Raw genomic sequence first — 27,883 nt, 5'->3', positions numbered from 1 at the left:
GATGAGGGTCAATGGCTTTAAACTAGAAGAGGGGAGATTTAGACTAGCTGTAAGGGCAACATTCCTTACAATGAGAATATTGAGGCAATGGAACGGATTGCCCAGAGAGATGGTAGGTGCTCCATCCTTGGAAACAGCCAAGGCCAGGTTGGATGGGGCTTTGAGAAACTTGTTGTAGTGGAAGGTATCCCTGCTCATTGCAGGAGTGTTGAACTAGATGGGGTCAAAAGGTCCCTTCCAACCTAAACCATTCTGTGATGCTGCTCTATGATTTAACTCTATACATCGCATCATTTAAGAGGTGAGCCACACACTTCTGACAGTAGCACAGCCATCCACTGACATAAATCAACTAAGACCTTGTGTCTAGGTATTGAAAGAAATCTATTTACAATTACCCAAGACAAGTCTGCACACTGCAATCTCTGTGGTTCAGAGGTTGAATTTGTTGCATTTGTATGGTGTTCTAATAAATGAAACTGCTGATTTATGGATTAAATTTAAATTTTAACCTGAATTTGATTATCGTGCTTATTAATGCATTGCCAGTTTAGTAAAATGAAAGTAATTAGCTTACTAAGTCACTATAGTAACTTAGCTTAGTGTATTCTCAGTTAATATTGATCTGTCCAATACATGTGAGTTGTATGGAATGAACATTGAGACCTTAAGTAACCTTAGACAAGAAATTTACAACTCAGCTGTCTCTCTGCAGGTTCATTTCCTCTCAGCAGCAATTCAAAAAAGAATTAATCCACTGCAGAATTGGCTTTCTCCAGAAATGCAAATCTGCTTCAGCAAAGCAACATTATTTAAGCACTTTCATTGCTCAAGCAATTGGGGGTGACATCTTCTTGGAAGAGCTTATAGAATTTTGTAGAGTGTGAAAGTTACAGCAATGTGCAACCACAGTACAGAGATGGAGATAGATGCAAGAAGACAGGAACCTGAACTGTATGGAAAGAAGCCAATTTTATACTTCATTGTGGTTTCAGATATAACCTTCTCAGCCACTGCCTCTGTTCCACATCTGTTATTAAAAATTTGAAGTTGCTCATAATCTTTGTATTTACCTTTTCTTCATACTTCTGGATCCTTACATTCTCTTGAAATACAAGGTTAAAGATACAGGGTTTCATAGTCCAATTACACCCTATTGCAAACAATCTTATGGCATAATATTTTGAAACCTTAGTTAAAAAAAAAGAATTGTTTTCTTGCCTCCCAATGTAGAAGCACATAAATAGTAAAGACAAGGGCATTTCTGAAGAAGCAGCAGAACAGCTTCTTCCACAGCTACATATATATATATATATATATATATATATATATATATATATATATATATATATACATATATACACACCAGAAAACAACACAGACATATATAGATTTGATCTATTCACCTCCTTCAACACTACAAAGCAGTTGCAGTTGGAAACTGAATTATTTTGGGGGTGAGCAGGGGCAGGAGGCAATAGGGAAAGATGAGAAGGAAGAGAAATTATTACAGCAGCGTGATGTTACATTTTTCTAGTTGTTAGACAAGAATTACTTGAATTTTACAAGCCAAAGAGTGATTCTCTAGTCTGCTATTTAAAACACAACTGTAACATTTGAGCTCCTCACAACCTTGAATATTTTCACACATTCCATCTTCCCAAAGTGAAGCACAAGTGACACCAGCCTGATTTCAGAACACATAAGCATGGGTAAATTCCCCAAAGTAGTTGAGTAAGTCAAGTAAAACTATTTAATTTCCAGCGTAGAGCTGAAGAGCATGTTTTGAGCCGTATGAGTTCCCTATGGAGAACATGAGGAGAGTAAAGGTGCTTCCCAATGTGACTCTAAAGAGTCAGCTTAGACAGACAACCTGTTGTGAATATTTTCTTCAAGTTAACATGAACCCATCTCTCTGCTGGTTGCATATGGAGCCTGACGTGATTGGTTTGGATGTATGTAAATCATGAACCTTTTAGTCAAATGAATTTTTTCTGGAACAGCTACAGTCTGCCTAAAGTAAGCTGATAGAGAATATTCAGTACACACATGACTCTTAAGTCTGAGTCTTCTCCGAAGGCTTCCAGGGCAGATCAGCTGCTGAAAAGTGTTCTATCATTCTTCTGTAACATTGGGTAGAAAATTTCCCTCATAATTCAGCACTGAGGCTCATTCTTTCTGCTGCCTTTGAGTACAAGAATGGGGACTGTATCTTCTTGTCTCCTCAAAAAGTTTTCTAGTCATTAGGCCATGGGCTGTTTGGGACATAGCAGCTGGGAGACAGGGACAAAGAGAAAAGGTTTGGATTAAAAGTGCCACCTCCTCTCTTTACCTTTTTGCACCATGAGCTGTTTGAAATGGAATTGCAGACTGCCGGGAAGGCAGCAGGAAGGGAGAGCACCAACACATGCTCTCACTTGCTCTGGATGCTGCCTCAAGCACACAGGGGCCCCTGTGACCCACGGCTGTTCCCCAGCTGTTGCACACAGAACCCCACAAACACACATGGAACAGGGAGCCCCACAACCAGGAAAAGAGAAATGGAATTTCAGGGGAAGACAGGATGGACTGCACTGGTGAGGCACTGATCATGGCTTTTTCACAAAACCTTTGTTTGCTATCTCGGGTCTCTTGGAAAAAAAAAAAAGTAATTGAAATACTAGCTGCTGCATCTGAAGGCTGCCGGGAACAGAACTGGAGGTGGCTGCTGTGCACAAGGAATGGTTGCACCAGCGCCAGCCCCTTCACAAAAAAGCCTGCCTGCTCCAGTGGGGAGACAGTGTTTGGAGTTTTGTACTCTTTGTTTTCACAATCAGGCATTAATTATATTTAAGGTCCATTAATTTGGTCTTGTGGTTTTAGAAATAGTAAAACACTGTATAAGCTATGCAGCATGGGGGTGGTTTTTTTTGTTCAAGTGGTATTACAGAAAATGGGAAGATAAGACTTGTGTAACAAGCCAGGAAATTTCAATAACAAATGTATTTGCTGTAAGTTTCTCTCTTCATGGTTTCAAAATATTTTCTTGCAAGACTTATTCGTGGCCAGTCCCACATCTTGGGATCAAAATTAAATTCTTCCTATCTTATTCATGTAGTGAAGAACATTGTTGGGGGCTGGTTCTTTCCCTTTTCCCTCTGTGGAATTTTCCCCATTGTCATGCTAAGATACCTGTTGACTGGGCCCTGGTGACAAGGGGGAGGGGAGAGAGGAGGGAAACCCCTCGATATTCAAACATCCAGAAGAGGAAGCGGAAGGCTGGGCCTCGGCCCATTTCCCCCCCGCGGAGTTCAGACGAGAAGGACGATCGCCGCCTCTGATCCATCCCTGCCATCCCAGCGCCGGGAGCCATCCTCACTGCTGTCAGACCCTGCCCTGCTGTCTTCTCGCTGTAACCTGCCACCATCCAGCACTCTGCTGAGCACCAGGACCCACACCGTGAGCGGAGGGCTCTCTCTCCATCTCTCTCTCCCCCTGGGACAGCGCTGCCATCACCCCCAGCCCTCCTGCGGCTCTGCGGGACCTGCCCGCCCCCAGCACCGGGAACTGCAGCTCAGGGAAAAGGTGCCTGCAGCCAAAAAACACTGGGACTGAGTTACTGTTCTGTTTGTGGGTAATTTCATAGCTGTTGTTGCTCTTGTTTGTCTTGTTAGATATACTAGTAAAGAACTGTTATTCCTACCCCTATATCTTTGCCTGAGAGCTCCCTTAATTCCAAAATTATAATAATTTGTAGGGAGGAGGGATCACATTTTTCAGTTCAAAGGGAGGCTTCTGCCTTTCTTAGCAAATACCTGTCTTTCAAACTAGGACAAATATAAATGTGTGAAAAGCCCATAAAAGCAGGTTAATAACATAGAAAACAAGTGCAGTAATCCACAAATATCTCAATGTAGAGAATATTAGCAGGTAAACAACAAAAATAATCCCCAAACTTTACAAACTCATTTTAATGGAAAAGTACAATTGCAAGAGAGTCCAAATTTGAAACACGCTCTGCTGTATCCTTAGCATATTCTGTGTACTAACTGTGCATTCTGACAAGTATTTAAAGCCTTCTTACTGAAGGAGAGAACAAACCATCAGGTTTAGACCCTGTGTTATCTGAAATAACCACCTTCTGCTTCCACCATTTTAATGCTGGAAACAGTAAAACATTCAGGTATTCAAGAATTTGCATGCATTTTTGGAAACTGTCGACTCACTTCCCCGTTATTATTTAACTGAAGAATCAAGACTGGCCACAAGTAGCAGTGAGGAATTAATGTATGATCTTAGTCTTTGTAATATGAAACATCAAAGGGAAAGATAATTAAGAAAAAAAATTACTGAATTAAATACAATTGATTTGCCTAATCTGACTTCTGGCACATGGAAGGTGGCTCCTTCTCCACTTGCTGGACAGTTGCAGAACAGGATTGGTGACTTGTTAACTGGAGCGAAGCAGAATGTTGCACCTATGGAAGCATCCAAGTTGTCCATGCACAAACTGCATATTATTGACAGGAGGCAATGGCAGGGGACAGAAGTGGTAGGTTTCCATTTGTGGTAGACAGAAGCCCCCATCTGCCTCCTTGGCTTGTTATCTAGAGCAATTCATGGCTTGCCAGGGGCCCAGATCCAAGATGTAGCAGAGGAACTACCAAGGATCTTGGGCTATGACTCCCTGCTGCTTATCCACATGGGTGCCAGTAACACTGCCAGAGGAGATCAGTGAGGTCAAGAGTGCCTACAAGGATCTGAGAGCAAGGAACAGGAATTATAGACTGGCCAGCCTGCAGAAATCCTGGACCAAGGCTCCTTGGAGCACATTGCTGGGCCCTTGCAGAAGAAAGTAATTAGGCAGAATCATCATGGGTTTACCAAGGGTCAGTCACACCTGAACAATCTGATTGCTCTCTATGATAAAATGACTGGACTTGTGGACAAAGGGAGAACAGTGGATGACTTTGACCTTGCCTTTAGCACTTTTCAGCTCTTTTTAAAACACTCTTCCTTCTCTCGATTTAAAAAATAAAGATTACAACCAATAAAGTTCTGTAGTATTTCTACCAGTTAACACATGGGTCCTTAGCAGCTTCTGACCACAGTGAGTTGGCATGGAAGAAGAACTCACACAAATAGTTATGTGAGTCAACTTAAGGCTTTGTCATGCTGCAGATATAGGGAAGATATTCTTATATTTATTTCCATGAAAAAACAATACAGATTTCCATTGTATTGACAGATTTTTCTCCCACATATAAGCAATGGTGCACACCCAGATCTCTTGATGGAGGTTTGCAGTCCAGCTGAGTGGATATGGATGGGCAGAGTACCCGGGGTAATGCCACAAATGAGAGGAAAAACAAAGTGTCAAAAACAGGACATGAAACTGAAGATATCAGAGCAGTAGTTGTAGAAGAAACTTTCTGAGCCTCTGTTCACCGTGACAATAACCAGTCACAATTCTGTAATCACCAGCAACATTGTACCTGCACGTTTAAAGCATTTGTCTAGAGACTGCAGTCTTTCCTTGCTCTTTGGCTGAGAGCAGGTTCACCTTCCCTTTGTCTTTCCTGTACTTTTCCCATCTGGGTAAGTAAAGGCATTGCATGGAGATCTGCTGACATCTTGAGAACCTTCTCTGTCACATGCCATCAATGTTTATCATTCTTCTTGACCTTCACCACTGCTTTTAAGGACTTCCCTTTCTAGGCAAACTCATTCAAAGCCTTCTGCTGCAGATTTCTATATATGATGCAACATGCTCAACCCTGAAGAACACCAAAGTCACTCCACTCTGGCCACAGGTACACTCACATGGGCCTGAATAGACCATTCCTGTTTCTGTGAAGTAGTTTCTTCCAGAAACAGCCCCCAGTTTCAGGGTGCTTTTTGAGAGCAGTGAGACACTGGATGTAGGAATAGGACACAGGTACTTGCCTTCTGCGTGGCAAGACCTATGCTTTCATCAGCATATGGAAAATATTCCCTCATCTGGGTCAAAAGCTCCTCAGCTGTCCAACTCCTGAAGACAACAGCAACAAGACAACCATAGAACAACCCTCTCCCCATGCTGGCAGTCCAGCAGCCCACCCACACCTTTGCCTATTAACTCTACCACCTGTGGATGTTGATGCTGACCTATTTCTCTATCAGCTTTCTGCAATGATGTTCTCCATCACTACTTCCATCCATTTTTGAAGAAGGGCAAAATGTCCTTTGCAACTCATCTAAGTCAATTTTCTGGCTTTAGAAACTCCCTCCACAAACCTAAGGATAAGTTCTTGGAATCTAAGCACCCCAGACAGTTGTTTCCCACAAACAAGAATGTCATTAAGCCAGGATCAAGAATGGCTTCAAAGGAATAGAAACAAAAGACCTGAGAAGGAGATGTCACTGGTAAGAAGGGAAACTACCACCCGCTGGACCTGGGTGCTGAAATCTGTTCTGATCAAAGAGGACACTGTTCCTGCCTGTGATGTGGTCATCCTCAGCTCCCGAGCCATCCCTTGTGGAGAAGCCTTGTTCTTGTTGCTCTCTCACACTTCTTGCTCCCTGTGGCACAAGGCCATCCTCCTGCCACAGGCACGAAGCTTCATAACTGTGATACCATATCATAACTGTGATAGGAGTTCAGGTAGTGCCTTTGTGCTGCTTTTTCCCTTGGGCACCATGCCAGTGTAACTGTAGCCCTGTAATGTGATATTGTCACTGCTAGTGATGTGCCATAAGCCTGGTGTTGAGTCTGCAGGGGCTCAGGACTCAGGCTTGTCTGCTCTGTCTTAGTGTCTTGTGACCTGCCTGCAGCTTTATTTCATGTGGTTTGGATGTGGCAGCAATTTTTCTAACTGCCATATCTATACCAGATCTGCTTTTTGTGACAGGAGCACTGTTTGCTATAGGTGACAGTAACAAGCAGTAGTTCCAGGTAGACCAAGAATTTTACAACTCAAATAAAATGCTGTTGAGTAGAGAGATACAAGTCTGCAGTGACAACCACAAGACGTGGCAGTCAGGATTGAAGCTACAGAATGAGAAGAGATGGGGCATAGGATTGGCACTGGACACCCCATGCTAATAGAAAGATCAGTCATGACCAATTAATCTGCAGACCTGGAGCTGGACAAAATTGGGGTTAGGGCCAGGAAGAAGAGCAAAGAAATAGTATATAATATACATAAATCTAAATTTAATATAAATGGTGTGATGAAACCTGGAGCTGCAGACCAAGGGCGAAAGAGAAAAGTGTACAGGCATGTTAGCAAACACACAATTTGTGTGTACACATGCATATCATACTGTCAAAATGAACATCATATTTCTGCTGGTAAAGGATTCCACATGTTGTCCACTTCCCTTAATATTCCCTCCCCTGCCAACACCAGCATGAAACCACTGACCTTCAGACACAGAAGAGCAATGGAAGGGTGAGGATAACACTAAGAAAATGTCAGAAACTAAAAGGTGTCTGCTTTACAATTACAGTTTTATTATTGTTATTGCTATGGCTTTTCACCTATACATAAATAGTCTACCTGCAGGTTTTTTTGTGTAATAATTACATTTAGACCAATAATGATTTCTGAATTAGACTTAAGATTTTACCTTTGCTAACAATAAGTTCTTGGCCTTTATACACAAGGTGTGCTTCCTCTTTGCACATAGACTTGAACACAACATCACATGAGTGGATTTGAAACTGTCTGTACTGAGAGCCTACACTGATAACTTTTGATCTGGGATCTTTACCCAGTTCCCAGTAGAATTATTGCTATTTGTCCATGTGTTGCTTGTTACATGTTTATATTTTTGCTTGTGTATTTGCCTGTCTGTAATAATATTCCTTGCTTGGATTGTTTTACTGTTTCTATACACATTTAATTTAAATGCTTACCATTATAATCCACAATCTACCACAAAGTAGAGACATGCTCCCAGCAAATTACTAATTACAGCAAAACTGTTGAGTATTAAAAACGTGAACTAAGGATTCATATAGTTATAAATATTTAGTAGTAGAATAAGTTACTGTATTCCATTCAGTAATTTTTACAGCTACAGCCTATGGTTTCCCCTTTGCATGCTGACTTACATAGTGGAAGTGTAATTAAATAAGTGACCATTGGAACTACAGTGCTGTTTAAGCCTCTTTGTGTTCAAGTAAAAGTAAGAATTAGTTATTTCATTAAAAGGGGGGAATCAAATAATTTCCACCTGTATTCTGATTTACAGGGTTAGTAGCACTGCATTTGTGTTAAGCATGAGCATAGATATCACCTTGCCTTCTCTTTGTTTCAAAAGTGGAACTGGTCTGGGAATAACCAGATGAACTTCTGAGAAGGTCAAAGTGCAGGAGAGAAGAAGTGCTATTAATAATTCTAGCAAGGCAAGGAGTTATGCACTCAAGTGTTGTCCAGTTATTCCTCCTGGTGCCTAGATTCCAATTTTAGATTCTCAAAAATTCCATTTTGCTTGATGCCTAAGCCCTAAAAAAATCTGGCTAGAAGTGCCAATGTTTATATGCTGACAATTCACATTCCTTAAAGTCCTGTAGAGGATGGCCTCACCTAGTATTCAGACAGGAGCTAAGGAGGAAAAAGAACATGGTGAGTAGAGAAAGTAGTGCTGTCATCTCTTTTATAAAAGAACCCTGAGGTTGACATCAGAGACAATGCTGCAGAGACGGTGTTTCTCTGCCTGTGGAAATCAAGATCTAAAGCTCTTTTTGAACACTCTCTCCATGAAACTACATTGCAGTTTCTCAAGTGGCACCTCACAGGCTAATTTGAACTGCAAGCAACCAACAAGTGTCCTGCTGATAGCAGGAGTCTTTCTCTGCACCAAACATCACAGGATGTGATAAATGTGTGTGAATGAGGGAAGGGCCAGAGATCACTTTTAGGCTTTTGTAGTAAGACTAGAGTAAGTATAACTGGAGTACCACTGCTCAATCCTTGCTCCCTCAGTCCAACCCTTTGCATGTGCATATTCACTTTCCTTTAATTTGTCAGACCTTACCCCCACAAATAAAAGGGTGGAACATTCTTGATACCAGGAAGTCTAACATGAAAAGCTCTCAGCATCCCAACCTGTCCTACTTTGTATGGAATAATTATTGATTATCAAATCAGAGATTTATGGCAACTATAGCTCAAGTTTTAGAGCAAGCTTACACTTACTTAGAAGCTGCTGAATACCCAATATGACAGTGATATATTCAAAAAACAAGGACTGTAACCTTTTCAAATTAAAGTAATGAAAATCAATACCAAACACTATGAGAAGGAAAGGTGGTATTAATTTTAAACAAAACTTATTCTCCACCCATCCTATTATTCTTTCCTCAGTTTTACTCATAGAAACATGTACACTTACCAGTGTACACTTACCAGATGGTACATTTACCATCTACAGGATGGATCACTTCTGCTTAACATGAAGACTGAGACGTGCCAGCTGCTGAATCCTCGCTATATATTCTGAAATCTCTTTGCAGATAGCTGTTTTGGGCCAATTATTTTGAACCCCTCAGGAGTCCCCAGTTACTGAAGAATAATCTTTTGCCTCATGAATTCACTTACAACAGCCTCCAAAAATGTTAGGCAAGGTGGCTGCCTAGTTTCTGTTATTCCCTCATTTTGGGTGTCTTGCAGCTGCAGTCTGTCTTCCTTTTGGAATTCCAGGATGAGAGGGGCACAACTCACATGATACAGCCGTGCAGCCATTCTCTTGTTGTCAGAGTGCTGGTGCTGTCTGGCTGCAGGCAGCACCTTCCTTAGTTGCTACCGATTTTATTTCTGTCACATACATCTATGGCTGTCGATAGTGGCCATTCTTCCAACCTGTGCTCTGGTGTGTTTTGGGTTGCTTTCGTGTAGATCCGTTTCTGTTCATGCTGTCATCTCAGTCTGTGTATTTCTGCCCTTTAACTGTGGGTCAGATGTTTTCCTCCAGCCTGGGTGAAGTCATAACAGACTTTGAGAGTGAGCCTTAAAGCTCGTGCCGTGCCTTAACCTTTCTTATGAGCTGGAGAGGCTCTCAAGGTTCTGGGCTTTCTTCTGTCTTATCTGTAGGTATTAGAATACAAGGAAGCAATAAGTATATTCCCATTAAGCCTTCCAGAGGCACTAACTTAAACAAGAACAGCGGTTTATACGTGCAGATATACTCCTCCCAACTGTGGAACCAGACCAGAGATATCAAGCATAGAAATCCTCCTGGAAGAATTCCCTATGGAAAGAGGAATCAAATATCAAATAAAATGTCACTAGGATACCACCAGCTCCCTATTTTTGCTCAGCTGCTGAAGCCTTACTGAAATACAAGGGGAAAAAAAACACAGAACAAAGCTCACCAAGTTAAAGAAATTATTATGAAAACTCACAGAGAAAATTCTTGTTCTTCAAAACTCATTTCAGAGAGACAGTCCTTTGTCTCAAGTCTTTGAGAGACCACTGAAAGACAATACAGTTTGTAGATGTGAGGTTTGGAATTCTTAAAGTCAATCTCTCCTGAAATACTTTATTTTTTAAGGCTTGATAGACATACACAGAGCTATAGAATTGCATGTGCAAGAATAACAGTAGTTCCTGCTGGAACTATCCACTATCCTTATCTCCATGGCAGCCAAGCAATTAAGAAAAGAATAAGCAAACATCTACTGCTGCATACTTCTTTCCCTCAGCCCTCTTCCTGCTTTTTCTGTTGTTTGCCAGCATTATGTACTATAATGTTTGGATCAGAAATGTCAAGCTTTAAAAAGTCATGTTACTGAACAGGGCAAAACATTTTATATCCAGCCTTTAAAAGTTCTGTTCCTGCTGAAGGTATTTAGCTTGATCCTGTCCCACCTGGAACAAGGAGGGACTAAGGAATGAGTGTTGTAATGGCTGCGTATCAGCTATCAGCTCTTCCCAGAAGCAGCTCTGCCAAGTCTTCCATTTCACTTTGGCAACTCATAGGCCCCAGCCCTAATCTCCTTTCCCTCATCACAGAGGGATGTCTACATCCTGTGCTGTTCTGTTGTTGGCACTGTGAACCCTCGTGATCCATGGCCCCTTCTCTGGCTGCTGACACTTAGACTTCTCCACAAAAGCACAGGCTAGAGAGTGAGACTGCACAGGAAAAATATAGTAAGGAATAGGATAAAGGAAGAAGGCAAGAGAAACTGCAGTTGATGCAGGACTTGCTCAGACAGCCTTATCAACCAGCATGTTGTTTATACGTGGCTGTCCACACTTTTCTCCATTTTCCCATGCTTATAATTTCTGCCCCCACCTTGATCCATCTCTTTTCCCACCCTTGTCTCCTCCCGAATAAACAACTATAGTTACTTTTTCCCCATTGGTTCCAGTTTTGCTACATCCATAACCACATTTGGCATTTCTGATACCTTTAGCTATTACATCTCAGCCTTACATCATATAGAACCATTAAAGCTGGAAAATACCTCTAAGATCATCCAGTCCAACTGTTAACCCAGCACTGCCAAGTCCACCTCTAAACCATGTCCCCAGATGCCACATTTACACATTTTTAAAATACCTTAATGTATATTGACTCTACCACTTCCCTGGGCAGCCTGTTCCAGTGCTTGACAACCCTTTCTGTGAAGAAGTTTTTCCAAACCTCTACAAGATTTATTGATGTGGTAACCTGGATACTGTGGGTTTTTTCCTAAGACTGTACTCCCCAAAAATATTCCAATATTGCCCTTCAGTTCTCCTAGAGTTCCCTGGGGAGGTTGTCCTTCTCTCACACAGTTCCCCATAATCAGCTGTGAAATCCAGCTGTTTTTCATGGTGTTACACTGTAATATTTGCCAGCTGCTCACTCTGCTGTTTGTTATGTTTGGCAGTTTCACTTGCTATGTTCCCTACTTTCTTGTGCCCTGCTCCATTACCTAAGCCTCACTGTGGGGTCTAGTCATCTTCATAATATATTTCAGTAGGGAAAGTAATCCATAATGTGTCCTGGTGCAAAAATCACAGAAAAATACAAAAAACTTGTCCCCTAGATGAAATCACAGAAAACATGATTCTAAGGGATTTCTGGAAGTCATCCAGCTGAGTCTTGAGAATCGCCAAGGAAGGAAATTCACCACCTCTTCGGTCAACCTGTTTCAGTACTTAACTACTCTCACCATGGAAGAATTCTGTCCTTACACTCGCTGGAATTTATATTGCTCTGCCTTGTTGCTGGAAAATTTTCCTCTTGTCATTTCATTGCGCACATCTGATCCAAGTCTGGTGCAAAGTTCTCTTTTACAGCATGAAAGGCAAGTTTGTTGCCATATCCTATGAAGTCCACTTTTCTGCTCTTCCCAGTCACATTAGCAATATGTGGTTCATGAGAAAGAAGAGGTTAAAAAAAATCAATTAAAATTAACCAAATTACTTAATGAAAACAAAAATCAGCTGTCTTTCCTCATAAATGGTTCAATGGCCATAGAGATGTATAAAATACATCACAGTTTTCAATTCTCTGGAATCACTTCCCTTAAATCAAGGCTATCTCTTGTACAAAGAGAAACAGAACAGGAGAGCCTTGGGTTTAGAGCAGCAGAGGCAGGGAAGCTATTCCAAAGCTTTAAATGAAAGATACTGTCAGAAATTCAGAAAAGGAACTTGATACCTTGATACCTTGATACTTGGCTAAGGATGTTAGTATTGTCTGAGTTGCTAAGCAACTACATAAGTTATTAATTTAAATATTAAGTAAATTCTGTTATTTCAATAATTAATTACAGTCTGCTTTGTATTATTTAGAAGAAACCAAAATGTGTTTTGTAGTGATAGAGTACTTCTGTCTTTCACTTTACTAGCAGCCTGCCACTAAGATACAACATTCATACGCTGGTTAAAAAATATAAAATTCCTATTCCAAATATGGATAGAAGTAGTCTTCCTTCCTCAGTTTTTCTCCTTTCCTTCAGATGTTTTAATGTCACCAAACCTGAAGTTGATCTCTACGACTCAAGTCCTTCTATTTTTTTGTATCTGCATCTCTGTCAGTTTGTGGCAGAAAGATGTATTATAGTAATCAACGTTCTGCTGAAGGTACAGCACCTTTTTTGATGATTATAAGATTTATGAGCTAAAATAAGCCCTGGTCAGCATAGATGTTAACTATTTCAAAAAACGCTGTCGAAATCATCCCAGAGTACTTTTAAAATTTGTTACACTTTGGGTGTTTTTTGTTGTTGTGGTTTTGTTTTGTTTTTGTTTGTTTGTTTTTGGGTTTTTTAATTTTTATTTTTATGGCTGAAATAGGTGCCAAAGCATATTCAGACAGTTTGGCTGTTGTATCATCTCAAGGTCAAGAAAAAAAAAATCAGTGGCATGAAAGAAAAAAGAAAGCCACACAGGGTAAGATGGGAAATCATTTAAAAGATCAGCAGCTTAAAACATCTGCAGACACAAGTATTTACTTAGGAGCTTTTGTGATTTGTGCCATGTAAGAAATTCGTACAACATACTTAGAAATAATACACAGATCATTGCATAACTTCTCAACAGTTAGAATGATTCTGCTTTAGACTGTACCATGAATAGGATGGGCCAAATGATAATTGTCATCTAGTAAAAGCTGAGGAGGTTTTACAGATCTCAACAGACCAATTTATACTGGTCAAGCACTTGATTCATCCTCTTCCTCCTCTCTTGCACTTTCTTATTGCTGTTTGGGAAAGGAAGGTAATTTCACATTTGCAGTCCATCTAGGAATTTGTTTATTTTTAAATAAGGAAAGGTTTCTTCTGGGTGTTATTTGAGGGTGAGCAATAGCCTCAGAACTTAATTCAAACAGCAGTTCTCAAGCACGCAGTTGCATCATGAATATTTATCTGGCCGCTTGCAAAAGCTCTGAATATCTTGGCTGCACTGTTCTCCTTCTGCATGAGACCCCCCTTTGCTGGGAAAACGCTGCCATCGCAACCAAGGGCAGCAGAAGGCGAGGGGGCTGGAAGGCAGGGAGAGAAAGCAGGTTGGGTTTTCAGGCTAATTACAAGGTTTTGTGCTCTGGGTCACCTTGTAAATGAGATTTGATGCTCAGAAAGCTGCAGCCAAAGCTGCTCGGCAGAAAGTGGAGCAAATGCATAAAGGTTCTGCTGGTGTTTAGCCTTTCTTGAACACAACCTGCAATTTTCATGGTGAGCAATTACAATGACTCTAGAAAATTCGTTCCTAGGGCATCTTGCTAAATAGACAAAAGTTGTTTTTATATGCCAGGCTGTAAAACTGTTCACTCTGAGTCTGGTGAGTGATCTGTATCAATAGACTTCTCCCTTCAGAATTCTTTTGACACACTTGCTAAAATGCATTAAAATTAATTTTAACACAGCCACAATGAAACAGATTTGAGCAGCTTTGCAAGCTCATGCTGCTTCAAAACATTTTGTCATATTGATCAATTTAGCACTCATTTAGTTTAAGGCTGGCATGATTTCTGATTATCTGTACTGCACATGTAAAACATTTCTAGGCTATCTGAGGAACAGATCTGAAGGCAGCTGGAGTCTGGTTCCTACATCTCCTCTGCCTGTGGCCTATGCTTTTGTTGTCCATTCACCTTATAATTTTGCAGCGTGAACCATATTTGCCAAAGGAATATTGTGAAAATTAGTATTTGCACTGCTCTTCACCCTCACTCCTGCTATTTTCTGGATGACAGTGGGCTGGTGGTTTATTTGCACAGTAGGGTTCTGTTTTCAAACACTGCTTCACATCAATGAGCACCAAGGACACTTTTACTCCTAAAAAACCATACAGGGTGTATAAGTGTTAGGCCCAGATCACATCAGGGCTGATACCTGATACAGGGTATGGATGTTGTGGGGACATAAAATTGCAGACAGGACTGGAAGATCACTTTGCGGGTCCCTCAGGTAATTGTAGCCTAACACACCTGCACACTGCACATCAGCTTTACCTGCGCAGCTCTGCATGGAGAGGAATATTTTCAGCCCTGGGGCTATTTAAAAGCTGTGTAGATATGGCCCTTGGGATATGGTTTTTTATTGGACTTGGTAGTGCTGCGTTAATGGTGGGACTCAACGGTCTTAAAGACCTTTTCCAGTGTGAACAATTCTGTTAGAGTGTTTACTTGAGGTGTTGATGAGGACATCAGGATGGACCTCTGTCCCTCACTATTCCCAGTCTGCCCCTCTCAGACTATTCCCAGCACAACATTAACAAGACTTACTTTCTTACAGTTTTGGCTTTGTTCCTGTCTGCCTTGAACAACATGGATAAGTCACTTGCAGAGAGAAAAACAAGGGATACAATGAGTCATCACTTTGATAGCTCAGATCAGGCACAAAACTGCTAGAGCTTGCTCATAAATTTGGGGGGGTCACAAGGTTTAGCTTACATCAGAGCCATCATGTCTAAGACCTGCTTTTGGACTCTGCCTGTTTTTTAGTGAAATACTTTAGCCTAGCTCAACTTTTTTAACTAAGTCAAAGAATGCCTGAGTGAAACCTTATGTTCTCCAATATTAAGAATTTCTTAGGAATGCAGTAGGGCTGGTAAGATGATCTTGTCTCTTCTAGCCTTCTACATAAGCATTTTATTAAGTTCTTTATCTTCTTTTGAAATCTCTGGGTTTAATATATACAGTCGCTCTGGTTTTGCATTTTTTTTATCTTAGTTGCAGTAATACTACAGATTGCTCTTGTGTAAGAGCTTCAACTGTATGAAAAAATCCAGTCAGTTTTGCAGATTCTCTCCACAACAATAGGGCAGCATCTTCCTTTAAAATACATCAGTCCTTTGAAATTAGCAAGCAATTTGTTGGGCAGTGCACCTAAACACTAAAGAGTTTAAATTGATCCCTGCCCTCAGGTCCCTTGGTTTCACAGCTATTGCAAAAGATGCAAAATTAAACAAGATTTTTATTCTAGTGAACAGAGTCAATTCAGACGAATGAAAGAATGGGTGAATATTGTCAATTCCTCAGGCAAATCTAAATCTTTCATCCTGCCCTTACTGGGGCTGCCTCAGGACTGTTGCAAAGACAACTACTATAAAAATGGATCAGAATAGCCTTTTGCCTCATCATCACATCTCCCCAAATACTGCTGCCTTTGCAATACTGTTTTCTGTTGCTTTTCCCAGGAGATAAACCAGCTTCAATAATTTGCATAAATTTATAATTATTGATGAGTCTTCAGGTTGCCTTCTTTGAAGGGAATACATATCCCATTAGCCATGTATTTGATTATTAGGACCCACTTCAACCCCCTCTTATTCTATTGACAACTGGACAAAATTGCGTGGAAATTGTTCTGCAGTTTTCTAGCTCTGCAGTTTACCAGATCACTTAGAGAAAACAGACCAGCAAAATTGCTATAATTCCTTTCAATTTTTAATAGCTCTCTTGTGCTGTGGCTTTAATCCGTATGAAATTGCTAGAGCACTGAGTAAATAAAGCAGCTGTTACAGCTCATGGAGCTACAATATGGCCACGGCTTCCTGGAGAATGTTCAATACTACTACACAAAGTACATGTAGTCACTTATAAAAGTATAAGTTAGTAGAGAATATAGAATTATAGTTTAAAAAAAGACTCCCAAATTCTTACATGAGAAAATGCCAGTACTGTATGATATGCACAGTGTGGTGTGGAACCATTAGAACCTGACAGTTGCACAATTCCTGGTTGTGTACGGCTGGATGACTGCATACATGTACATTTACATACCATTTTTATATCAGTTTACACGTAATCTCTAACATGTGTCTGTGGCTGTATAAATGATTGTACAACCGCAGGCTATGATCCTTCGAACTTTTACATATTCATTTAAATGTGTCTGTGTTTACTTGACCAGCCCCTGAGTGCAGATAAGAAGATAAGAAGAGGAAATGCCAAAGATGTGAGGCAGAAATTCTTTTTTTCTGTACTTTTCGAAACGCATCTGATGTAGTTCCCAGATGGCTTACAGGGGTGAGTTAACATGCTACAATATTAAAACTCGGTCTATTAAGCTGTTTTGAAATTAAACTTAATGTTACATCAGTGGCAAGAGGTCTCAGGCACAGCAATATGATTTTATGCTGGAGGATCTTTGTGCAAAGACGGATGTCTCTATAACTCCCAGTTTAATATTTACTCTCAAAAAGCACATGTACCTGATCCAGCAAATGCACACATGACTAAGGTCTTTTCCCTTTGCCATCATTTAGAAAAGATTTCTAAACATTCTATCAGTGTCAACAAATCCTCTAAAAAAATACTGGAGGGTTTTACAGGTGAACTGAAATTGACATATACTTTATACAAATGTTTGCGTAAAAGCTGTGTACATTGTCTTTGCCTCAAATGGCATGGTTCTGGATAAATACAGTGTGTGCAGATATCTTTGTAGGTCAGGAGTCTGACTTACATTTGTAATCCTGAAATAATAAGGAACAACAATCATCAAGGAGCAGCAAAAGCAAGATTGTATATTAAGGAAAGTATGTATTAGAAATAAGCCAGCACAGCTTTTGGTTCAGGGAAGGTTTTACATAGATACGGGGAAGGGCTGTTGGAGCTCCCTGAAAAGTATGATTGAGTGAGTGTTGGACATCGAAGATGCATAGACAGACTCTGTTTGGATTCCTGATGGCCTTCAACAAGATACATTATAAAGAATCTTAGAGCATCTCAGGTTTTAAAAAGACTGAAGTGAATATTTGATACAGTTCAGAGAAGAGTGGCAAGTATGATCTGAAGCACACAAAGGCTTCTGTATGAGGAACATTTAAACAGGGTAGCCTGAAGCCTGGTAAAAATATGATTGGGAAGGGAATATTGCCATATTCTATACAACCACAAGTGAAGAGGAGAGAAGGAAATGTGTTCTCCATACATCTTCCAATGCAAGAGTAAAGAATTAAAATAGTGGATGACTGAATCAAAGCAAATGAAAGCAGACTTCTTCATATAATTCAAATATGAACCGTGGAACTCCTTGTTCTGAGATTTTGCAGATGTTGCAGTTTAAAGGCATTCAGAGGGCAGCCCAAAAAATTCATGGAGGAAAAAAATTGAGATTTACAAAGCTCAAAGGTAATATACATCAAGATGATGATGTCACAGAATCATAGAATTGTTATGGTTTGAAAAGACCCTCAAGATCATTGATCCCAAGCACTAACCCAGCACTGCCAAGTTCACCAGTAAACCACATTCCCAAGTGCCACATCCACACATCCTAAATCAGTGGAGACTGGAGAAGCATAGCCAGTCAATCAGTTGTGTACTGTTGCATTGTTCTGAGGCAAAACTTTCTCTGCCTGAAAGTCCTCTCTTCATGTGCCTGTGATCTTTCCTTCGGCTGTTTGTGTGCCTCAAATAATGATAAAAGGTAACAACAACAGCAATATTTGCATGGCAAGCTTTGCAACTGATCCTATGATCAATTTTGGAGCCAAAAAAAAAAAAAAGAAAAAAGAGGTTTCCTAATGACTGCCTTTCTTTTGCTTTCACCAGGATCTCAGTGAGTTCCATCATGTATGCCTAAGGGCTCTTTCCTTTCCACTCAATCTAAGCAGAGCATCTAGGCTGAGCAGCAAATTAGATTTTTCTTGGAATTGTAATGCTCTGCAACCATGAGTATCAACCTCTAGACAATGACAGAGGTTATGCATACCCAGAGTAGAGCAACTTTAGGAAGTCCATTTATATAAAAGCAGAAAGTCTGTCCAAGGAAACAGTGTATCTGTGAAGCTTTGTGTCTTCTGCAGTGTGCTGCATAAATGGAGAAATTCCCAGGCTGGGTAAAACACAGTGTCTCCTAATTTATGCCTAAGGTCTCTGAAAGAAGAAAGGTTGTTGGTTTTCTTTAACATACTTATCTTAAACTGGATTTGCTGTATCACTGAATCCATCTTTTGTTTTATTGAGTAGCAGATGCCTATTCAACTATTCATTTAAGTACCGTAACCTAATAAGTGATGACCGGAAATTATATTAAATAATCTTAGACCGAGTGACATCTGGGGTTTGATTAGAGACCTATACAAAGCCATTTTTATCTGTCAGAACTTCTTGGGTCTTACACTTTGACCAAATCAGAGAATGTCTCAAAAAAGCATAGGTCAAATGTAATAAAATAGGAGGTAATAGTCTATTATTGAAAATATAGTAATACATTAAAACAAATAATAATCTTGGAGATGGGATTTCTCATATATTTAAATGAAAATCTCTTACTTTAGCAGTGTGTTTCTAAGGTGACTAAAGGTAAAATATTTTCTCTACAAAAATGGGACCTACCAATGATTTCAGACACAATTATAAGCTTCTCTTTGTTTACAGACAAGGACTGAAAATCTCCATGATGGTACAGAAGTGGCTTGGTATATGCCATTACATTTATATAGACACAGGAATTTTGAATCCCTAGTAACACTTCACATAAATGTTTATGAATGTCAACAATTAACATGCTATTTTTTGCTGCAAAAATGATATAAATATAACCCAAGTAACTTATTAAATAATTCAGCATGACATTAATTTGAATTATCTTTTACCAGATTATATATGAAAGTAGCTTTGTCTTCTTTTGAGGAATGTTTGGATAAATTTTGGATAAATTGCAAACAGCAAATGAAGTAGATTCAGGTCAGGTCTGTAGGAAAAGAAATTTTAAGTGCCATTCCTTAGCACATGAAGGGTTTTTTCTTCCAGGAGAGGAGTAATAACTGGTTTGGAAATTTTCATACTGTGCAGAAAGATGTTTCTTTTTTACTGTCTGCATTACATCTTATTGAGACTAAATACAATCTAGTTCTCAATATGAAATATGTCACAATACAGAAAATACAGATTCCTAATTCAAGAGCATTACAAGACCTGTTACAGAAGTATCCTTTATTGTGTGCTTGCTTCTCCATTACTTTAATTAAGAAAATATACAGAAGGATTTAAAGCATATGGAGGTAATTGAAATACATGCAGCAAGCACAGTTTTCTCAGAGCAGGGCAGATATTCGTGTCACCTTGGCTCGCTGCTCTGCAGAGCTGGAAGGACATCTGGCACCTGATCAGAAACGCTGCAGCTATTAATCATAGTAGAGTAAGAAATGACTTTGTGTTGAAACATGAGTATCCAGAAATATTCTTGGCAGGGATATTTCTCTATTATGAACTTGCAGTTAAGCTGAGTGTTTGGAACACTTCTTACACTTTTTTTAAGTCTTTGTTTGTAGAATTCACCTTTTAAATACATTTATTTAGCAAGATTTCAGTAAAACTACAAGTTCAGTGAGTAGTTTCTAACAGATCTAGTTAAAATCTCAAAGATCATTTAGGGCAAAAAGAAGTGGATTGCAGCGTTTATCTGCTCCATTTCTGTGATCAGAGAGTCAGAGATGAGATTATAGAGTACCTGAGGTAACTCCTGGAATCACACAATAAGCACTTTCAATCGCTTGGGAACTGCACTCATCGAAGAAAGCAATTTATGAAAACATTACAATATGAAATATTTGGGAAATTGGCAAACCATTCCCACCACTTAGCAGTTCATCCAACTAAATTAGAAAGGTCAGTCACTGAAACCCAAACTGCTTGGCCTAGAATGACTTTTTTGCCATCTAGAGACTCTCTTCTGAGTGGTAGGAGAGAAACAGATTGTCCCAGGCACACTAGTGATTCATCTTATGCTGAGAACTGGCTAACAATGACAGAGCCTTGATCTGCATGAAAAAAAAGCAAATTAACAAGAGTTATAGGTTGGATAAACCAACAGCTGAGCAGCATCCAACTCCTGTAGCAGCTATGTCTGTCCCTGTCAGGCTGCACGGCTCTGCATTACTTGTTCTCACAAGGAGGTTTAAGCAAAAAATGTTTCAAGGACAGGGGAAAGCTGGACACCAAACTGCTTCTCCTCACAGTAAAAAAAGGGACAGAGAGGATGCCGAGCCTTAACAGGTTGCAGCAAAATCCTTAGCACCTTCTTGATCCATTTCTTTCTGTGCTTGAGCAAAAAATTTTACACTGACTTTATTTATCCTAAATGGAGTATAGGAGCAAGCACTCCATTTTAAAGAACTGTGTACTGAGCAGCATTATGTAGCACCTTCTCGTCTCACAATGTATGTAATAAAAATAATTGTTAAAAAAATAATTACCTGCAATTAACATATTCCCTATTATTTCCAAAACATTATTAATCTTACTAAAAATTCAAGGATGCACTTGAAACCTGAATGGCTTCAAACTTTCCTTCGAGATAATTAAAGGGTAACGAAACTATTTTAGAAGTTTTTCTGCCTGGCTGATGCTTTAATGTTACCCTTAAATAAAATTCCATCTCACCTCCAACCACGCAATGTAGGTAAGAGAGTGGTAAAGAGGAAAGATCTGACAGTCTCCTTTACTGAATGCCTTGAAGGTTATCACCACACAAAACAAAGCATACATTTGGATAATTCTGACATGTGCTCCTTTTCAGAGAACCAATTAATAAATGGGGAAAATTAGGTAGGATTTTTCTGTTCCATATGCAATTGGAAGTGGGAAACACCATTATTTCTAGCAATTCTCATTCTACATTATAAATTCATATGCACTCATTCAGGCCACCTTTTCTTCTCTGAGACAAACATAATTTACAACATTTACCTCTCTTCAATATTATGCTAAATATGGACAGTTGCAGCAACAGCAATATTTTGTATTGCTAGCCCAGTGAAGTGAAGCAAACATAAAATAATAGAATAATATAAAAAAGTTGGAACACAAGCTGAGGAGAACATGAAACCTGATGATTTAACTGAGAGGTTTTTTTCTGATTCATTTATTTTAAATTTTTATTCCCAGTGTATTTATCCACCAACCAAAAAAACAAGTTTTCCTAGGCAGATTCCTCACAAAACACAGGCAGCTGAGATTTCATGATGATGTGACATTATGTTATTCCCTAATCCTCCATCTGCACTAACTATCCCACTTATCATGTTTACCACAACCACCTAGATATCCAGGGAAAGCACGTGATCCATGCTTTGTTTGTAAATTACCTCTCTGAGCTGGAGAAGCCTGAAACCTTCTGCTCTCAGCAAGCATGGGTGTCAGAGTTATGGGGGTAGTCATCTTCACTGTGGCTAGCCTTGGGTACTTAATTCATTAACTCATGACAACAATAAATCAATACACTTGATTTAGAGAGCAGACATTTCACACATTTTCAGGGCCTCCGGGCTGTGGAGCTGCTTATCCCTCATGACTCTCTAACTCCAAACTAATCCCAGGACAAAGGGTGATGCTTCAAACTGAAAGTGGGCAGGTTTAGGCGAGGTATTAGGAAGAAATTCTTCACTGTGAGGGTGGTGAAACACTGGAATGGGCTGTCCTAAGAAGCTGTGAATGCCTGTGTCTGGAAGTTCTCAAGGCCAGGCTGGAGAGGGCTTTGAGCAACTCCCCCATGGCAGAGGAGTTGAAACTAGATAATCTTTAAGGTCCCTTCTGATGCAAACTATTCTGTGATTCAATGAATCTATTATATAAATAAGACTTCTTGGAAGCATCACTTAAAGAGTCCTACTCCACCAGATCTGACATACAAGCTGATGTTAGTGCTAGGTGACAGAATACTCCAGTATCCAGACCAGTATCTACATGCCTCTTGCCTCCTAAAGGTTCTCTCAACTATCATTTAAATACAGTTTCCCTTGCCTGCAGTCAACAGTTTTGCTCTTAAGTTCCTTTTCCAAATACATTATACACACACGAAAAATCCTCTTTACTTGTGTCCTATATACATCCCACTTGGCAGTCACAGCTCCAAAAGCTCCTAGTGACCCAGGGCCCTCCAGGCCGAGCCAAACACATAGACAGCCTTTTCCTTGTTACTCTTATCTTCCAAGTTCATACAGTAAAATTGTGAAAGTGATTAGAGGTGGAAAAAATACAAGAAAGCATGCAGGGTAGGGTAGTATCAGGCAGCAATTAGATTAACTTAAACCCCTAGGTAATAAATTCTAGAAGTAACACCTAGTTTTCTGCCTTTGTTTTTCCTCTTGCTGTCAAAATTTGGTGGTACTTAGCATCATGGATAGGCTCTGCTTCAGGCAGTTACCTGAGCACAGAAGGTGCTTCAGGTGTATAAACCATGGCACCAGTAACTCCAAAGCCTAATGCCTAAAACCCTGTTAAGTCTTTAGCAGACTAGGCAGGCCTGCTATGGAGCAAGTGCATATAGAGCTATTTGGAGCTCCTGCCCAAAACCACTCCAATCAGCAACCAGAAGAAAGCTAAAGTAGTAAAATAATTTGCCAATGCAAAAAAATCGAGATAGATCTGGGAGAGCAAACATAAGCACAAAGGGCTCCAGCTTCACAAATACCACAGATGAAAAGGGTTCCTTTTGCTCCCACTGCAAACCCATTTTGTCCCACAAACCTCCGACCCCTGGGTGAGGAGCCACCATCCTGCTCCATAGTGGGGCTCCCGTACATATGTAGAGTTAGAGATCACACATGTGAGCTCACAGCTAACCAGGACTCCAGGTGCAAACTGCTGATCCCCAAACTCTATTTCAGGAACTAAAATGGAAGTTTTCATCATAAAACCAATACCAAGTTGACACCACCTTCAGATATAAGATTTTAAGAGCAGAGTTTTGATAGACATTTTATTTCTATCAGTATGGAACTGAGGAATACGCTATTTTTTCCACAGCTTTCAGGTCACACTCCAAAGAGAAGCATACCAAAGAAAAACATCAGGATAAAGATATTTTCAAATTTTTATTCAACAATCTGCTTGCAGAAAATGAATAAACAAAAGCTTACATTAAATACTGTACAAAATATTAAAGTTGTAGAGGAGCTCATCCCCAGGTATGCTAACTTTTTATATCCTCAGTCATCTGTACTGCAGCTCCCAGAACAAAACAAGATCTGAAGGTTTTCCTGGCTGCAACTAATTATGACACATGAGAACTACAGCCCTTGACAGGCTCCTGCTCACTAGAATTTGGGAAAACAAAAGCAGTCAATTGTTCGTACTGCAGTAAAAAAAACCCCTGAAGTTTACAAATGAGAAATAATCAAGTGTAATAAATGCATTTCTCTCAAAAAACAAATGAACCCACAATCCTGAGGCACACTTTTCAGAAGACAGAAAAAAAAAACGTTTTTCTGCTATGGCAATGCACTCTGTGGGAAATGCTCTGCATTCACGACCTGTAGAAAATTACATTTCTCAAACCCTTCCGGGAAGAAAAGCAGATGACCATAGAAGTTTCAACCACAATCACTGAGTAGAAGTCTTCAGAAAGATTCAGTAGCTCAGACCAGAATCATGAACAACCTTCAAGCTCCTTTACAGTCACCACTGCCATTTTTAGTACAGTTGTTATGAGGGCTTGGATTCCCTCTCTCTCCAATCAATGTTTTTATAAAGTGGTGTCAGTTTATGGAACAGTTTTAGAGCTATCAAAGGTCAACTTAAGGAGGAGAATCTTCTCCTCTAATAGCTTTGTACTTCGCCATATCTTCTGGGAACACCTTTGTCAGTTCTTGAATTAACAGGCTTTTAAATTTCTGGAAAGAGGAAAAAAAATGTATATACATCATCTGGACAATTTAGTTAGATTTCATCAAGTGATGTTACCTGATGAACAGAAATGTTTGTACCCAATACACCTCTCAGTGAACTGAAGTACCCAAAAACCCCCAAAACCACAAAAACAAAGAAAGTTATATTTACAAAACCCACAGGAAATGCCCAGGTGAAATCCACGAGGAATGCACCAGGCAAACAAAAATGCCCATGAATTCCCAGAAATTCACTTGCATTTTCTCCTAAGAAACACAAAGCAGTTGGACCTCTCTAGTAAATTCCAGTGCACCAGTATCTGCTTGACCTTATTAAGGAAAGCTGATTAAAGACATGTCCTCTGGATTTGATATGGAATCTGCTCCACCTTTAAAAAGCAACTCGCACCTGTCTTAGAAGTACACAATTTCACAAGCAAGCACAGAAAAAAGAAAGAGAAGCTCAGGACTTATCTCCGTATGTCTACATTCTGCAGTACAACTTGTCATCCTCCACACTAAGTTCAGCCAAAGAACATTCTCAGAACTCACTAAACTTACTTTTCTGATTGTGTTTTTCTGCAGTAGTTCCAAGAGCTAAACAGTATCACAAGAATGCTTCAGTTCATACCAAATGGAAGTACAAGTTCAGAAACCCCTAAACACAGGCATGTATTTTCACTAATTTTATAAAGATTAAGTGATGATTATAGAGCATATATGACATTTTAACCCTTTAGTATCTATTCAAGACTCGGAAAACACACATTTTGCTTTGCTTATTTTTAAGTCTGCACACAGCAGAATTACACACCTGCAAAAAAAAAAAACCAAGTAAAATATCTCTACTGCTACATACAGCTTTAATCAACATAAAATCACAATGAAACCTGCATCCCCAACTGTGATGAACTACAGGTTTCCTTTCCTGAACAGGCTGTATCAGCATCAATTAAGATGCAGGGATGCAGAACAATTTCTAAGACAAATCACATAATAACAGAAGTTAATAACTGCACAAGTGAAGAAGACCCACACATTTACAAAAAAAAAGTAAAAACTTATCAAATACATTATTACATTATGCTTCCATTCATCCTGGTTTACCTTCATAGTGTCAATTTTTCCTTTCACTTGCTCATTTTTAGCCAAAGCTCGCTCCAAACACTCTTTAGTGTAAAGCTGAGGGTTGCGGCCTTGATCTATGTATCTGAAAACAAAAAAGACACTACTAAATGATCATATTCCTACTAGGATGCTCTCCAAGGTATGGAATTATTCACCTTGCTGTCTTTTTCTTTCTATTATTTTCTGAAATGTGCATTTAAAAAATCATCACAGTGAAACTGAGCCATTTCCAAAAGGCAGCTCAAGGATGAGGCCATGGCCACCAAAACTGTTTCCAAAAAGCCTGCAGGGCTTTGAATGAAATATTAAAAGCACACACACAAAATATATATATATGTATCTATCAGCTTCTCACAGGCAATAAGCACAGATGATCAAAGGAAGATGATCCTTTTCCAAGCAACCAGGAAGTGGCCTAGTTAGGGCATGGTGAGCATTAAGCACACAGGAATACAGCACGCAGCAAATCAAGGATGAGGAGGAGCTGCACTTACCACAGTTAAGAGTAAAAAATTAACACTACTGCATCAGCAAATTTAGGTACAATTTTGTTTTGCAATACAATTCCTGGCAAACAGAAACTCACTAGAGAGAACATTTAAGACAATCATCAGAAATTTACAGCTGGAGTAAAAGCCCCAATTAAAAAAGCCATGTACAGCCAGTAACACACTGGACTATAGACCAATAACATCTGGAATTAAAAGAAAGATCAGTAAATTAACTTGCCAGCTATATCACAAAAGCTCTCCAGTATAGCTCTTACTTTATGTTCATTTTCTTTTGACGTTCCCATTCTCTGCCAGACTGCCACTCCTGAAACTAAACACCTGAGTACTGACTCAGTTTATTTTCACGTGCAACTTTGAATCCTGATCCTAATCTAGTGTAAAAGTCTACTTTTAAAAATGAAAGCTGACTTATTAAATGAGCATCCCTGCCCATGGCAGATGTGTTAGAACCAGATGTTCTTGAAGGCCCCTTCTAACTTAACCCATTCTGTGATGTTATGAAATCATTAAATTATACAGAATTCGTGTTACTGCCTATATTTGTAGAAGCAAAAATCTGAAAGGCCAGGCTGGACAGGGCTCTGAGCAACTTATCTAGTAGCTGGCATCCCTGCCCAAGGTAGGGTAGTTGGAACTAGATAAGCTTTAAGGTCCTTTCCAACTCAATGTGTCCCGTGGTCAAATGAAGACAGGTGTATATTTTATCAGTTCTCATACCTTTCTTCTCACAGGCAGAAGGTACTTCTGACCTCCTTCTGTCTGCTCACGTTCTCATAAGGCATTCAGAAGGACCGGGTTTGAGACAAGCAGCCCACAGCCAAAATACCCACGCTGCGAAATCAGGCTACCTCGTGTCCCCGACTGCAGCACGTCCCCTTCCAAGCACACACAGACTTACTCAAAAACTTCCAAGGGCACACTGATATCGTGAAGCTGCTGCCGGCATTTGTCGATATCCTGCAAGCCCGTCACCATGAAATTCCTGTTGGGAAGAAAAAAGGGTCGTGTTCAGCCGATTTCGGGGTCGCTGCGTTGCCCTTGACGGTGGGTGCGAGGCCAGCGATACCCAGACAGGGAGAGAGAGCCCTGCGGCACCGCCTCAGGGCCTGGAGGGAGAAAAGGCCCCGCAGAACATCACTGCACTGCATAGCACAGCCCGGCCCGGCCCGGCCCGCCCCCGACAACGGCCCCTCACAATTTCTGATTGAGCCCCGTCTGGCTGCTGGGCTGGAAGTCGCTGACGATGATGCCGAGCTGCCGGATGTTCTCCACGAACTTCTCCAGGTGCTCCTCCAGGGAGTCGAACTTCTCCGCCATCGCCGCCGCCCGCGCGCCGCGCCACTTCCGCTCGCAGGCGCCTGCGCGGGAGGGAGGCGGGAGGCGGGGCGGCCACGCCCCCGGCCCAAGCCACGCCCCCCCGCGGCCCCGCCTCCGCCGCGTGAGGGAGGAGCGGGGCAGCGGCGGTGACCCCGACGGCGCTTGGGGTGTTGGGGCGGTCTGAGCCGCCTTCGGGCCCGTGTGAGAAATAGCAGCGGTGACCGGCAGAGGTTCTGCTTCACAATAAAGCCCACACTGGAATCGTCTGGGGAACGGCAAAACGTAGACACACAGAATCGCGGAGTGGTTTGGGGTGGAAGGGATCATCTAGTTCTAGTTCTAAACCTCCCACTACACCAGTGGCTCAAAGCCCCTTCCAGCCTGTCCTTGAACACCTCCAGAGAT

General features: G+C 40.5%; 1 protein-coding gene across 2 annotated transcripts; it reads right to left on the bottom strand.

Moving 5' to 3' along the window:
• Positions 1–23,716: 23,716 nt before the first annotated feature.
• Positions 23,717–27,484, bottom strand: MED10 (mediator complex subunit 10). Of its 2 annotated transcripts, XM_062499946.1 has the most exons (4): positions 27,357–27,484; positions 27,060–27,143; positions 25,629–25,731; positions 23,717–24,527 (listed from the first exon to the last, which is right to left on the bottom strand). In XM_062499946.1, exons 1-4 carry the CDS (start codon positions 27,476–27,478, stop codon positions 24,432–24,434), a joined length of 405 nt encoding a protein of 134 aa, XP_062355930.1. In that variant the 5' UTR covers positions 27,479–27,484; the 3' UTR covers positions 23,717–24,431. The 2 variants fall into 2 exon arrangements, with proteins under 2 accessions (XP_062355930.1, XP_062355921.1); XM_062499937.1 differs by lacking the exon at positions 23,717–24,527 and having other exon boundaries at positions 25,346–25,731; positions 27,357–27,478.
• Positions 27,485–27,883: the final 399 nt, after the last annotated feature.

This window comes from Cinclus cinclus, chromosome 1 (genome assembly GCF_963662255.1).
Source record: "Cinclus cinclus chromosome 1, bCinCin1.1, whole genome shotgun sequence".
Classification (NCBI taxonomy): domain Eukaryota; kingdom Metazoa; phylum Chordata; class Aves; order Passeriformes; family Cinclidae; genus Cinclus; species Cinclus cinclus.
This window is presented reverse-complemented; position numbering and strand designations above follow the sequence as displayed.

Excerpts from the sequence above, each read along its gene's own strand:
- MED10 (XM_062499937.1), bottom strand. The coding sequence starts at position 27,478 with ATGGCGGAGAAGTTCGACTCCCTGGAGGAGCACCTGGAGAAGTTCGTG. Across the intron at positions 27,144-27,356 it reads ACGGGGCTCAATCAGAAATT|GAATTTCATGGTGACGGGCT; the intron begins GTGAGGGGCCGT and ends TCTTCCCAACAG. Across the intron at positions 25,732-27,059 it reads GTGCCCTTGGAAGTTTTTGA|ATACATAGATCAAGGCCGCA; the intron begins GTAAGTCTGTGT and ends TTTTGTTTTCAG.